At 36.1% G+C, this 14,157-nt stretch overlaps 1 protein-coding gene across 2 annotated transcripts in view; it reads right to left on the bottom strand.

The window, feature by feature from the left end:
* MIPOL1 (mirror-image polydactyly 1) overlaps nt 1-14,157 on the bottom strand; it is a 176,854-nt gene that overhangs the window by 149,981 nt on the left and 12,716 nt on the right. The window contains exons 2-3 of one of the 2 annotated variants that reach the window (XM_054276183.1): nt 2,675-2,720; nt 79-213 (exon numbers count right to left, since the gene is read on the bottom strand). In XM_054276183.1, coding sequence (XP_054132158.1) covers nt 79-83 — 5 coding nt within the window. In that variant the 5' untranslated portion in view covers nt 84-213; nt 2,675-2,720. Of the gene's footprint in view, nt 1-78; nt 214-2,674; nt 2,759-14,157 lie in introns of those variants that run through there. The other variant, XM_054276182.1, reaches the window with a different exon arrangement.

Genomic DNA, 14,157 nt, shown 5'->3' with positions numbered 1-14,157 from the left:
GTTGACTATAAATCTGCATGATAAAAAAATGCATAGGATTTGATGTGCTTAGGTCTTATCAAAAAATAAAAAGTTCACCTCATATCCCAGAACACTGAGTCCCTTAAAAGAATCCCTCAAATGAAGCTGTACGCTTCTTCTTCAATTCTGTGTAACTGTGTTGATTTGAAGTTGGCAATCTTTTCCTAAGTTCCTCATTTACTTTTGGATTAGCTGAAAATATAGAGGGTTATTAATATCAAGAAATAGGTTTCTGTCAATGAAGCCATTTCCCTACATATTGCACAAAAAGGTTCATAATAATTGCAGTATTTTAATAAGATATTCATATAGCAAGACATGAAGAAAATATGGTATTTAATAACCTCTGGAGTATTTTAAAACATGTCTTAGGGCCTTAATGTGTCTAGTAATATACTATTTAAAACCATAATTTTATCCCTCCACAATATACAGTCATTCTTCCTCGCCATTTACCCAGCTAATGAATGCCAGCAATTAGTAAAATGTAATCCCATTGCACAATCATTTTAATGCTTTTAGCACTCAGAAAAGTAAACACCAAATTAATACTGCTCAAGCCATATCAGATCCTAGCTGGAAGCAAGCAATTATAGTTCAGCTCCTCAGGTGTAATTAAATGATTGGAATGATTTAGTTCCATAAATGCAAGTTAATTCATAAGCAAGCAACAAATATACTGGGAGTAATTACAAGAAACATTGACAGTCTAAGCAGGGCATGTGCCTTTCTGTACCTGATATAGGAAAATGCTGCCCTCTCCCGGAAATAATAGACAATGGCACAGGAAAAATTTATGACTGAAGTCAAGAGGCTCATTTTACAGCCACTGTCTTCATAGTGAAATAGGTTCTGTTAACTAATAGGAATTTTCTGGTTTAAACATAGAGAAAATAGAAGTGGTTGATATCAGATTAAGGTCACCTATAGATCAAAGTAAAACGGAAAGATTTTTAGGGATTCCTACGATGTGCCAATTAACTTCCTCACAATTAAAAAAAAAAAGTTAGGATACAGAACAAGAAAATATTCCAGACACTAAGTATTTAAAGTGATTGCTCTGAACACAAACGCTGCAATAGGTAGCTGACTTGTGCACAACACTTACTTGTCCTTCAAGATGTACCTTTACAGAAAGTACCTTGAACATCAGTTATTTTTAGAACCAAAACTTATTGAACCATCATTTTTCAGTGAGTGTTAAAAAGTCAGCATTTCAAAAATGATCAGAAGTGCCATTAAGGTTTTCACACAAGGAATCATCAGAAAAATTGAATATAATTACTATAAATCCTTATTCCATTTGAAGACAATCTGCTAATAATCAATCTGTGTAATAATGAGAGGAAATTAAAAGCTGGAGATTAAAATAAAGTGCATTGGCAGACCGAGACAAAACTGAAAACACAAAATGGGGCCATAATCCAAATGCTAGAGGTAATTTGAAATCTAACTTCCTTATTCACTATTCATTTACCCACCTTGTGCTAGTGTAAAACTACTAGGACACCATGAAAGAAAGTGAAAATAAAAAAGAAAATGTCCCTATCGGTTGAATATAAAATGCAACAGTCACATAAAATTGATAGTTAAGTAGAATAATGACACAGCTCTCAGACCTAACTGTCTACAGGAAAACGAAATGCTTCCAAATGCTGCATATAGCAGCAAGGGCGAAAAATCACACACTGCGGTCAGTATGTATCTGTTTTCCACACAGAGAAAGTGTAGGAAAGCTGATTCAGAAGCATTTGATCAATGTAAAAGCCTTAAAATTGTTCTTTACCAACAGCACTTTGGCATAAAAATATTTATTTTTCCAGATCTTGGTATATTTCAAAACAAACCCAAGCTGTACACAAATACATTTCGTGTTACTTTACCTACCATGGAAAAGAAAAAAATATTTTAAGAAGTCATATTATTAAAAGTTTAAAATGTACTGCACATTTGCTTTGCCCTTTGATGTCACAGTCCTATTTTTCTATTCAAATCTTGTACACTGTAAGTTAATTGCTTTTGGAAACTACTTATTATTCATGTAAAAATTAATGTGCCAATGTGTTTAAATCCTTTTAAATGACCATTCATGCATCTTTCTTCTTTAAGTACCAATGAAATCTGTCAAAGATATCAATGCAAGATGGTCTTAGACAAAGTTCTAATATAGATTTTTTGTGCTAACATAAGATTTTCATTTTCGTCAACTTTACTTAAATTCCATTAATTTTTTAAGCTGCTTTTAATAAATTCACAAGTAAAAAATTTTAGGCTCCATAGTCTGTCATTTGTGTTCCAGCTGACTTTATGAATATTAATAACAGTGTTATCCTGATTAAATAGGCTTCATATAAAATCCCTGTGAATCCTATAGCTCAGACATCTCATTTTTCCAACTCTTTATGAATTTGGATTCAGACATTAAACTGGAAAAAACCTTAAAAAACAGATTCAATGGTACATTGGTGTACCCTTAAGCAAAAAATTAGCTGTTCTAATGATTCAAATAATTAAAATTGATAGAACCACATATTGAGATTTCAGGCTTTCTGTACACATGCAACATATTTTAACTCTAATGAAAACATCAACACTTCACAGACAAGGGATTAAGAATCTATTATAAAATAATAATACCTGTCCTAATGCTTACCTTAAACAAACACATGATATAATCTTAAATCTTCACACATGGAGCGCTGATTTGGAGAAGTATTTTCCAAAGAGAAAGAAATTAGTGGATGCTTAATTACATAAGCATACACATGAAATACATGAACGTTCTAGTTTACCACAGGAGCCCAGTGAAAAACAGCATTAACTATTAAATGGTTCATACTTCAGGAAAACCAACCTTTTTCTTAAGAATATCAAATTGAAACACACAGGAAATACTAATATTATGCTAGGAGACTCATGCAGTCCCAGTTTCAAACTGTTAACTTCCTTCCATGCTTATATGTTTGAATTATTTACATCTATGACAGACAAAAATGGAAAATTAAGCTTACTCCATTGCCTTCACTTTTTTATATAGTGCTAACTGGAATGACTGTTTCCTCATCCATTCAGGAAAATATTCTGTAAAAACACCATTAAAATGCTTTGCCTTTCCGTTCCTTGGAATATAAATGGATTTTAGGAGAAAAAAAATCTAAACAAAATAACAGCTTATTCAAAAGGATGTCATACCAATCCTGGGTCTAATTATTCATCAGCACAGGCACTTCAGATGAATTAAATAAAAAACAAGAGGTTTATAAAAGTATCATATATCTGCAAGATAGAAAGCATACAGTACTTTACTAGAGCAGTTCCAAATGGCTTTTATTACAGCTGTAGCAGAATTTCCTCTCTCTGAGGCAAAATCCCCAACCTCTTGAATGTCTGCAGAATAACAGACACTCTACAAAGGAGCACCCCAAGGTAACTCCAACCCCAAAAAGCACCACAGCAACACTAATGCAAATGCTTTCTCTCCCTGGGCAGGACTGAGAAGTTCATCTTCTAAGCTGGACTTTGGTTACTGAGTTCCCTCCTCAGGAACAGAAAGACTGCTGAAACCACTCTCTATGGAGACCCAATGACTGCAAACCCCCATTCCTTGGTCTTGCCTTGAGAGAATTTGAAGTCAATCACTGAATCATGGCCTTAGCTGCTGTGACAGGGTGCAGACGTTCACTGCTCTGGACTGAATTCATCCATTCTTCACAAAATATCCTCCAATTCTGGAAGAGTTTTTCCACAGAGGGCTATCCCACCTGCCCCACCTCTGGTGGAACACGAGACCCCTCTACTCCTTGGAACAGCACTAAGCCTGTTTTTGTCCCCATTGGAGGTGCAGTTAACAGTTGCCACTGACAGTGCAGGGATGATGTACCATATAGTTTATGAGAAGGGAAACAGAGAATGAATTTTAGCACTTTTCCCATAAGATTAATTAGATTGGCAGAATCTTCTAAGATATCCTGAAACGTTTTGCCTCGGGGCACACTAAACTAAAAAAACTTAGGAGGGTAGTCTACATAAAAACCAGTTACCTTCTCAAAGCATTTCCCCAGGGAACAAACAGTCAGTTTTCTTAGCCCAGGTGGATGTCAAGTCCTCATTAAATGACATACTCCTCTAAAAAGAGTCCCATTTCCACCCTATCTTAGGAAACTGTATGGCATATTACAAATCTAAGGCAACTCAAAGTAAGTTAGAACTAGTTTTGGACAGTTATAAAAACCCTAGTCAAAGGATAACAGAGATAGCCAATTCAAGTATTTTTTACAAATGGAATAATACTCATCTGTTAGATACTTAAAAGCTGTGAAATGAAACACACTTTGATTACAGAGATACTTATTTTATTGTATTGTATTCTATTATTTTTATTTGCTTTTAAATACAAATAGTTCATGCAAAATATTATTTTTCTTTTCAAAAGAATATAAAATATAGACAAGTGGATTAACCTTAGAAATTGATGAATGCAGCATGAGTATTATTTCAAATTTATAAACTCTCACATCACTAAAAAGAATTCAAGATTTTAGTTAATAAAAGTAACTTCGTTATCTGGAAACTTGATAAAAACATTTCCCCAGAGGGCAGAGTGAAGCAGCTGTCCCTGACTTTTCTTCCCTGCTGATTCTTGACCCAAAAGGAAATACAACTTATGCAGTTGGTTTCAATTAACCTATATAAATATAAAAAGATATGGAGAAACAGGATAATTTTCTTCTGTTGCTGCAGCAGTTTCTTCATATCATCACTACAAAAATTTCCATCTGGTGCTTTTAATGATGGCATACTGTAGGCCAAAGAGCACTTATTGTCTTTGTCATGCTTTTGACAAAAGTACAAGAGGAGACATAAAAATGCATAAAACCAACTGGTTTATAATAGGTTTCACCTATTCCTAAATTAAACTTAGTTGGATAAAGGACAGGTACTTTCCTATTTTTTCTCCTTAACTTGCTTCAAGGGTCAATTCTCTCTCTGAGCATCAGGAAATGTTTATGTCCATATTAGCTCACCAACAGCCCCCTATCTCTTCTGCCCTCTGATACGTTCTCATTTTCACATTAACAATCTTCATTGGTATTTTATTTACTAAACAATCTTCAGCATGCTCTATTGTCTTCTTCCCCAGTTTGTAGCTGTCCTGTGTCCTCTAATTATTTTCTTTTTCCTTAGTTTTGTCTTCTCTTTGACAATACATGCCTTTTCCTTTCCCCCTGCCCACTACCTCTTTGAAATGCAAAAACACCTGTAGAAAATCTTGTCAAAAGACTACCTCCCTTTATTTTGCAGCTTTTCTCATGTGACACTCTATTTTCATTCTGATAATGAAACTATGACGTACTTTGATCAGGTTTGAACAGCCAAATCATTTAGCCATCCTTCAGTTTTGTTGTAAACTCTTCACTGGCCTTAAAACTCAGTATTATGTATCATTATATATTGCTGTAGACAGCCAGATATCAATTTCTAAACATTTTACAACCAGACTGTAATTTCCATAGCCTTTACAGATAGGAACAAATATGTGCACTTTAAACTAGCTGTTGTCTTATCTGGAGCCAAAATAATATTTTAGTAGAATCAGCACAACATAATGGTAAGGGCTACCTGTGTATACACTCTGTTGACAGGATCCTAGTCAGCAGACAAAGGGAAGTCATTAACCCCCCCCCCACACATTTGGCTCATCTGAAGTGCTGCATCCAGTTTGACCTGATCATGGATATCCTGAACTAAGTCCAGCAGGTGATTCAAGATGATTAGGGGTCTGCAGGACATGAGTTATGAGGAGCTTGCAAGAGTTTGATTAGTTGGTTTTAAGGAGAAAAGGCTAAACAGGGATTTTATTGGGTTTTAGCTGCCTTGTGAGCAAATAAAGAGAAGACACAGATCCCAACGAGAGACAAGGTCTAACACAGAAAACTTAGAGTTATGGATAAGAGAAATTTTTTCACAGACAGGAAGGTCACTGGAACTAGTTGCTTAGAAAGGTTACAGAATCTCTATAGCTGGATATGGGCAAAACTCATCTGGATATATCAACCCAACCTAACTTTGGAGATTGTCCCATTCTGAACTGGATGATATGCAATCCCTGCCTACCTATTTTGTTATTCTAAAGATTGCAACAAAACAAACCCACCAGAACTAGAATTCCTGTAACAGAAAAATTACTAGGTTGCTTTCTGCTTTACAGGGTAGGTCAGTAGAGCCCCTGACCAACAAACAACCAAACACCAGTGAGACACAACCAAGGACCACCCATGTGGCAGGCAGGCTAAATGCCAACAGGGAGGAAACAGTGCAACAGCAGCATGTGTAGAGCATTTTGAGCCCTACTAGTCTTGAACACCCAATTTTCTTCAGTTTACTACATGACTGGATGATTTGGCATTAGGCTAAATGTCAAATATTGGTTTGCACATCATCCTTCAGTAAACCAAAAATGGACCACTGATAAAGACAGCTATTTTACCTGTCTTTCTGAATGCCCTGGCTGCAAGCCCCACAAAATCCATCCTTCCCCCAAACTTGTAAAAATGTCACTGTGGCTACACAGCTCCAAAGCTAACTATGGAAATTATTCAAGAAACATGAGTCTACAGTGCTTGTGTTTGCAAAATTAATTGTAGAGTATATTCAGTATACTGAAATTCCCAAATCCCCAAATCATAATTTCTTTTGTCACAGAACAAAGTTGCTAGCCCAGATTTTACCATAAAAGCAAGAATAAAATCACAAAACATTATATGCACATGAAAATGTGAAGTAGCAACTCAGTGCCAAATTCAAAAACCACTAGTACAATTTTTTTCTGCATTAAGCAGAAATTATATCTTTGCCAAAAACATTCCAATTCTTTGGCTGCCTTCACAGAAAGAAGACTGAATGGAGACTCAACGAAGAAAAGCAGCAGAGAAGCAGAGAAACTTGATTTATCCAGCCAACTCACATTTCTCAAGGTACCTTCAAATAGCACCATTTTTCCTGACAGTAAAAATAAAAAGCATAAAGGCAACAGTGTGGATATTGGAACCTGACCAAGAACTATCATGAACACTGAACATGCAGAGGCCTGTCAGAAATGTGCCAACCTTTCAAGATTCAGTCCTGTACATGGGGACTGAGAGGGGCCTGTTGGTTTCCTGCAGGGAAATACAGACCACCAGTTATGTATCTGTCAGGCTGTTTTAAACACCACAAAAACACAGATGTGCCTCCACAGCTGTCATAAAGCAGCACATCCAGTGCACTCTTTCTACCCAAATAATGCAACTGCTCCAATTCTATACTGTGTGCTGCAGCTGAGGAAAGGAATCACATCACCTGAAATTTCACAAGCTGAAAAACTCAGAGAAATAAAATAACATTGACTCCACATTAGTCCTATTTGTTCTTTGCAAGCAAATTAATTATCCTTTTCTTAGATAACTACCTGAAAAGAAAGCTATCCTTCACTACAAGCGTAATTGCTCCGTTAACCACGCTTGCTCAGCAGTAAAAGCATAGGAACACAGAGTGTTGCTCAGGTGTGAACACATACATTTTGACTCAATAACCACACAGTCTTGCCTGAACTTCAGATTTTTTTTTTGTAAGATTTAGCAACTAGATCCTGTACATAGTGCATTCACTGACTATGAATAGCAACTTCACCCTTTGTAAGCAAGAAGTGGAAGTTACAGAAAAATGGCACACTTCAGGATGTGTCCAAAGAAGAGCAACAAAGGGGGAAGGGTCTAGAGCACATGTCTTATGAGGAACTGCTGAGGGAGCCGTGATGCTTAGCCTGGAGGAGGGGAGGCTGTGAGAAGACCTTACTGCTTTCTCCAACTACCTAAAAGGAGGCTGTAGTGAGGCAGGCCTCTCTCTCTCCTTCCACGTAACAAGCAATAGGTCAAGAAGAAATGGTCTCAGGTTACATGAGAGAAGGTGTAGTTTGGATATTAGGGAAAATTTCCTCACAGAAAGGTTTGGGAAGATTTGGAACAGGTTGCTCAGGGAAGTAGTGGAGTCACCATCCCTGGATGTATTTAAAAGATGCGTAGATGTGGTACTTAGGGAATATGGTCTAGTGGTGGTCTTGGCAGTTCTGCATTAATGGTTGGACTTGACGATCTTAAATGTCTTTTCCAACCTAAATTATCCTACGATTTTACATTTGCTACACTCCAACAACAACATTTCTGAGCATTTTCAGCCCTTAGGCATTGACTGTGTGCTTTAAAACATGCTTAACATGCATGATATATAGCATGCCTTATGTGCAGTTGCTTATTTAGGTATGATTACTATGTCAGTGATTTTGGAAGATTAATGCAGATGCCTCACTGAAATTTATTGCAATATCAAAGAAATCTGAAAACTAGCACAATTCAAAATAACAAGCTACACATTCAGAAATGATCTTGGACTACCAGAGAAGAACAAGATATTCTGAGGTGGGCCAAAACTCAATGAGAACCAGAGATCCTCAGTGAAATAAATCTGTTGAGAATGTCCAGAATTTAAATGTAAGCTAAAGACTGAAGAGGCTAAACCTGCAAACATTCAGCACCATAGCAATCGCTCCACTGTTTCCTGATGTTGCACCAACAATGAAAGGTACAAGATTACAAGGAGTCACCATAGACGGCAAATCAGTGCCAGGCAGTTGAAAATCACAGAGAAACAAGCAAACAACAACAAAAAGAAAAAAATAAAAGGAAAAAAAGAGACATTAGCTGAAGTTAGATCATCAGTCACAAACCAGATATTTCTGACAGCGGATCAATTTCCCTGCCAAACTTAAACAAAGAAATACAAAACATAATCACATCTGAGGATACCAATCAAACTGCTGCTTTTTTTTAAACATCATATTTATCCTTTAACTCTTGTTTAGAAAAGACCCAAAACCTTCTCTCAGCTGATATGTACAAAAAATAAGTCAACTTCACCCAGTAGGCAGGAAATTCCTCCTGTGAAAAAAAAATCTGTCTAAAATGTTAAAAGTTACAAACAATGGAAAACTTAGTCACAAAAGGCCTTCCAAAGCAAGGTGCAGAACAATTTTAAACACAAGCAGACATGTCAGAACACACATATGAAAACTCTGTCATTTCAGCCAATGAAATAGTCCAGGTTTTTTTTTAATTTAGTATTTGAATATATGGATCATTCACATTCTTCAATCTTTTGATTATTTATAATGATATGCAACACACAGAATGAAGAAGCTGGACAAATATGTTTTTTAAAAAACTCATATTTGTTCACTGGATTTTGAAGAAAGTTCCTTTTAAAACCTTAGTAAGCATATTATTCAGCCAAAACCATGAAAGTAATTTACAGTGGAGAAGCCCTAAAGAATTCCTCTGAGAATACAAACTACAAAGAGTTTCATATAAGTTGTGGGTCACACAACTGAGAGAAAAACTTCTTAGGGGTTCTGAGTGTTAACATCAGATTCTCTCTACACAGACAAATGGAGAAAAAATCCTAGAAAAATTCAGGACCTAGGAGTATCTTGCAGTTTTCAGCAAAATTATTCTCTTTGGATTTTTTTTTTTTTGGTAAAAGAAAACAGATGGATGTTTTATTCTTTCTTACAAGTTTATCCTATATTCCAATACCTTGCATTAATTATTCTTTGATTCATCAAGATACATTCATGCTTTCATTGCCAAGACACTAGAGCTGAGACAGAGGCTGAATATTGGCCCCAGACCAGTTATTCCTGGGTGGAGCAGAGAAGTTCTAAATCCATTAACTAGATGAAGGAAGAAAAAGCCTTCCTTCGTACTTCTGAAATCCAGGCTCATTTTGATGGCTACTTTGTCTTGCACATAATTGTGCTGAATATTTTGAGGCTTCTTTGTCAGATGTTGTAGTTATTATGTAGTTCACTGTTTGGCATCACTAAAAGACAAAAAGAAATCAAGACTTCATCGCTGTAGAAGTGTAGATAAAATACAAGGTTTTAAAAAAGGGAACATCTGGGTAACAGTTCAAATACTCAGAATAATTCTGAAGTTATTCCTGGACATTGTGAAGTTGCAAGACTTGCAGGCTACACAGTTTTATCTCCCCTTTCATGCTGAAGGAACACCTGACAAAGTTAGGAATGTGCACTACTGGGGCATCTATGCCTAATAATATTAAGACAACTCCTAAATAACTTCCTCTTTCACAGTCCAACTGAGAGGAATGAAGAAAGTCTTCTGAAATATTTTCTGAAACTCATTATAAATGAAAGCAGCTTTTTTTAGTGTTGTGCTTTCGTAACTCCTCACTGTCAAAGGCAAATCTTAACATGTCCAGAATTAAATGTAAAGAAAAAAAGGAAAAGCATAATTTTTCTGGTACAAGTTATGACCCTTTGACACTGCTTTCAGTGGTCTTACACTTCAATTTCTTTTAATTCCTTCTGGAATTCAAAGCCACAATACCTACTCAGTAACAGCTGTTCATATCTCTGCTTATCCAAAGAAGGTATTCCACTGTCCTCAGTTTTTCACCTGGACTGTGCATCTGCTGAGCAGTCAGGTTTGGGAAAGGAGGTGTTGTGAAAAGATTGCTGTTTTTGCAATAACTTGCTGTCTGCCTGAAAAGAGTTAAGTGAATTCAAGTTAATTTACTCATCACACTGAACTTTATGGAGGTGTAAGATTATTTTTGGTTTTTTATCAAGGATACTATATATAAACTAAATCTAAGGAAAAGGTAGTTCAGTATTTATAAGGTTTTCCACAGTGCTTTCAGGACAGATTGAAAAAACACACCTATACTCAGACATCCATTAATAGTCACCTTCCAAAAATCCTGTTCCTAAAGACATTTGAGAAGTCCAGAGACCCCATGCTCTGGGGTCATGCTCTGATCACATTTTTCTTCAATCAGATGAGCTAAAGGTTTTTTTCAAAACATTTTTGATAACATCTGATATTTTTTATGAACTTCTTTATAACTGGACTTTAACATTAATCTGAATTAATTTCTATAGCATGTGGAACAAAATTTTTCTTTTATTTACAGTATAATTCCTGCATTACTAAACAGTGACACTTTCACACATAATTATATTCTACAGGATTACAGTTTAAAAAAATCCATCACTGGCTTTATTACATGTGGGATTTTTAAGAGCTGAAGATGTACAGATAATTCTTTATTTCCCCAACCTCTCTAATGATCTGAATGCCTGTATTATTGGAAAGAAAGTGTCATATGTTACACTAAAGGGATTCTCAATAAAGTACCTAGTTTGATTTTATTTTTGGTTGTTGCTAATTTTTAAGGTAAATTTGGATACAACTGGAGGGGAACCTCACTATGAAAGCAGCCTATGCTATTTATAGTAAGTTTTCTCTCTAGTGCAAGACAGTGAATGTTTGCCAAAAGAATTGTACATCCAGGAGGGTTTTTGAAATATGAAAGATACTTTTAAACTATGAAGAGAATTATAATTTTTGCCTAATATTTAGTAACCTTCAGATACTGTAATTCCACTTCAGATCCTGGAAAAACATTCCGGAGACAAATATTAGTCTACCACTGGATAGTGAAGAGGAGGAACAAAATTACATTTCAAGGGGAAACTGTTTTAATTAGAGTTACCTTGTACACCTGCACAGCAGTCACCTTCAGTACATTGTGCGAAGTGTTACACCCCACAACTCTGTTTATTCTCGCTACTATCAAATTCTGAGTCCATAAAGCAAGAAGCTCAAGATTGCGCCCAGGCATATTTAGATCACCCTCCATTTATGCTGCTGTAGTGCAGAAAACTAACTTAAACACCCTTAACCAGTTGACTGTACACGCCACAATAACAGTCTCTGGAAACACCCAGGGCACCCTAATTCATAACCTTCATGACAAAAGAATCCTTCATGGATGCTTCATTGTTTTATATTTCAGGATACATGAATCAACAGGTGGACAGGATCCATTACTGCCCTTTCATAATTGCATTGAATCAGGAATTTTCTCACTATGATCCTGAAAGAAATCCAATTGTATCAAAAAAGGAAGGTGAATCTACTCTCACAGGTAGCTGTACTTCTGTACAGCTATTTCTGTATCTGTACTTCTGCAGACTAATCAATTTTCAGCATTTGGAAAGACAGCCTGATTACACGGAAGAAGACCTCAGTGATCTCATCACCAGCCCAGCAGATAAAAGCTGCCTGTGCAGAAGCTTACCAAGCACTATACCAGAACTCCATAGTTGTTAAACCACTCAGCATGCAAAACCATTTACCCTGAATCCTACCTGAGAAATCAAAGATCAGATTCTGACCCTGCAGCACTGGCCCTTCTTTGGCTGAAGCAGAATGAGCTACAAGGTTATGAAAAACTTACAATTCTGGAAGAAAACAAAAGACCATTTGTTATGCCAGCACTTACCTGGAAGAGCTGCTCAGTGACACCAGTTCCTCATCCTACAGTTGTAGAGTCACTACTCATTGCCACAACTCTCTGATGTAATCTGACTGTGTAACAGTGTGTAACAGACTAAGTAACAGTGCAAATTCCTGACCTCAGTGACACTGGTACTTTGACAGAAGCGCAAAAAGCTGGACTTTGTAAAAAGCAACAAGTGCAGAACTCCTTGCTCTAAGTCAGTCAGTTGATAAAGTCATGTTTTGGAAGTTACTGCTTGTGAAAAATGCCCAGCTTGATGAAATACTCGTCAGGTCTAGTAACATTTTTTTGTGAAGTGGATGCGATGTCAAGGACTCTGTTTTTTATTGTCCTAGGACTCAAAAGCTCCAATACACTACACATGGAAAACTCATCACTGAACACTACAACTTATTTATTAAATGTGTGTGGTAAGGTGAATGGCAGCCATTTCAGTTCACATATTCCAAATTCTCACTTGAAATCCAGTTACTGAGAGGGTGTCCTCTTCTTCAGTTCAAGCTGATCCAGCTGAGGTACCCAGAGTCACTTTTGTGAGAACCTAGAATCCATTTTATTGTCCTTTCCAGTCTGAAAAATAGTTAAATTTCCTTCTCTTGAAGACATACCAGAGATTTGATTCTGGAAAAAATAAGACTTCCTGATAGGAAGTAATTTATTACAGAAATGTACTCTTAAATCATGGGCTCTGCCATCTATGTGACATTTGGATCCACTACATCTCCAGCACGTGCAAGACCCTTTGAACAAGGCCAATCTAATTTCACAGTGTTACAGTGACAACAGATCCAGCCTCACTCACAATCCTCAAGTAAGTTTTGCAATAATCTCTGCTTAGCAAAGGTATGTGAATTTGGCTACAGATAATATATGGGAGGATGCTGAGAGCATTGGTACCTATTCACTCCTTTGAACACCCAAAACTACTCTAAGATCTAACATTGTAATGCAAGTAACGAATGTGTAGTAGGAAAGATGGTGCCTATCAGTTTCATTTTATTCACTTTGCATTTTCTGCAGTAGCAATGTGTTTTGCAAGTGAAGGGGTTTCCTTTTACTGACCTTGGCATTCATCAGGACCATACTGTGATTTATATAGAGAATTCCAGGCCTTTATCTGATCTTATAAATAAATGTAAAATACATAAAACAATTATCCTAGTGTAAAATTGAATTTTATCTCTCTGTAATCAGCTTTTGTCTATGATACATATTTCTATGTTTGAATACAATTCAAAATTAATAATAGGTATAATTTATTTTCTGCCTTTTCATTATCTTGACATTTTAACAATCTTTTTTTTATATACTCAGGCTTTAGTTTTATCTAGGGCTTCAACCCCACAGTTCCTTTCTAGACATGTACAATGTGTCTTTCAGAATATCCATTCAAGGAATAAGCCTGCTAAAAGAACACACTGGCCATTTAACAGACCAAGAAAAATTAAAAAGAGCAGGGCTTTATAACAAAGAAAAACACCAGATTAAGAGAGAAAATTTAGCACTGCATATAAATGACAGGAAAAAACATGTATTAGAAGAAATTACAAGTTACAGTGAAGAATTAGAAGTAAAAACTAGGGTTCTGAAATTGATGATTCTGGAAAATCATTAACAGACAGCTTAGATATAATTTTTAATAGCTAAAAGAGACAACCAAGGAAATCTTTCTATTAAAGGGCAGTCACAACTTCATATTGAATTCCATAGCATTAA

The sequence above is a fragment of the Melozone crissalis genome, unplaced genomic scaffold, assembly GCF_028551555.1.
Source record: "Melozone crissalis strain CALT ecotype California unplaced genomic scaffold, PUWL_Pcris_2 ptg000018l_1, whole genome shotgun sequence".
In the NCBI taxonomy this organism is placed as follows: domain Eukaryota; kingdom Metazoa; phylum Chordata; class Aves; order Passeriformes; family Passerellidae; genus Melozone; species Melozone crissalis.
The sequence above is the reverse complement of the archived record's forward strand: the minus strand, read 5'-3'. Positions and strand labels throughout refer to the sequence as shown.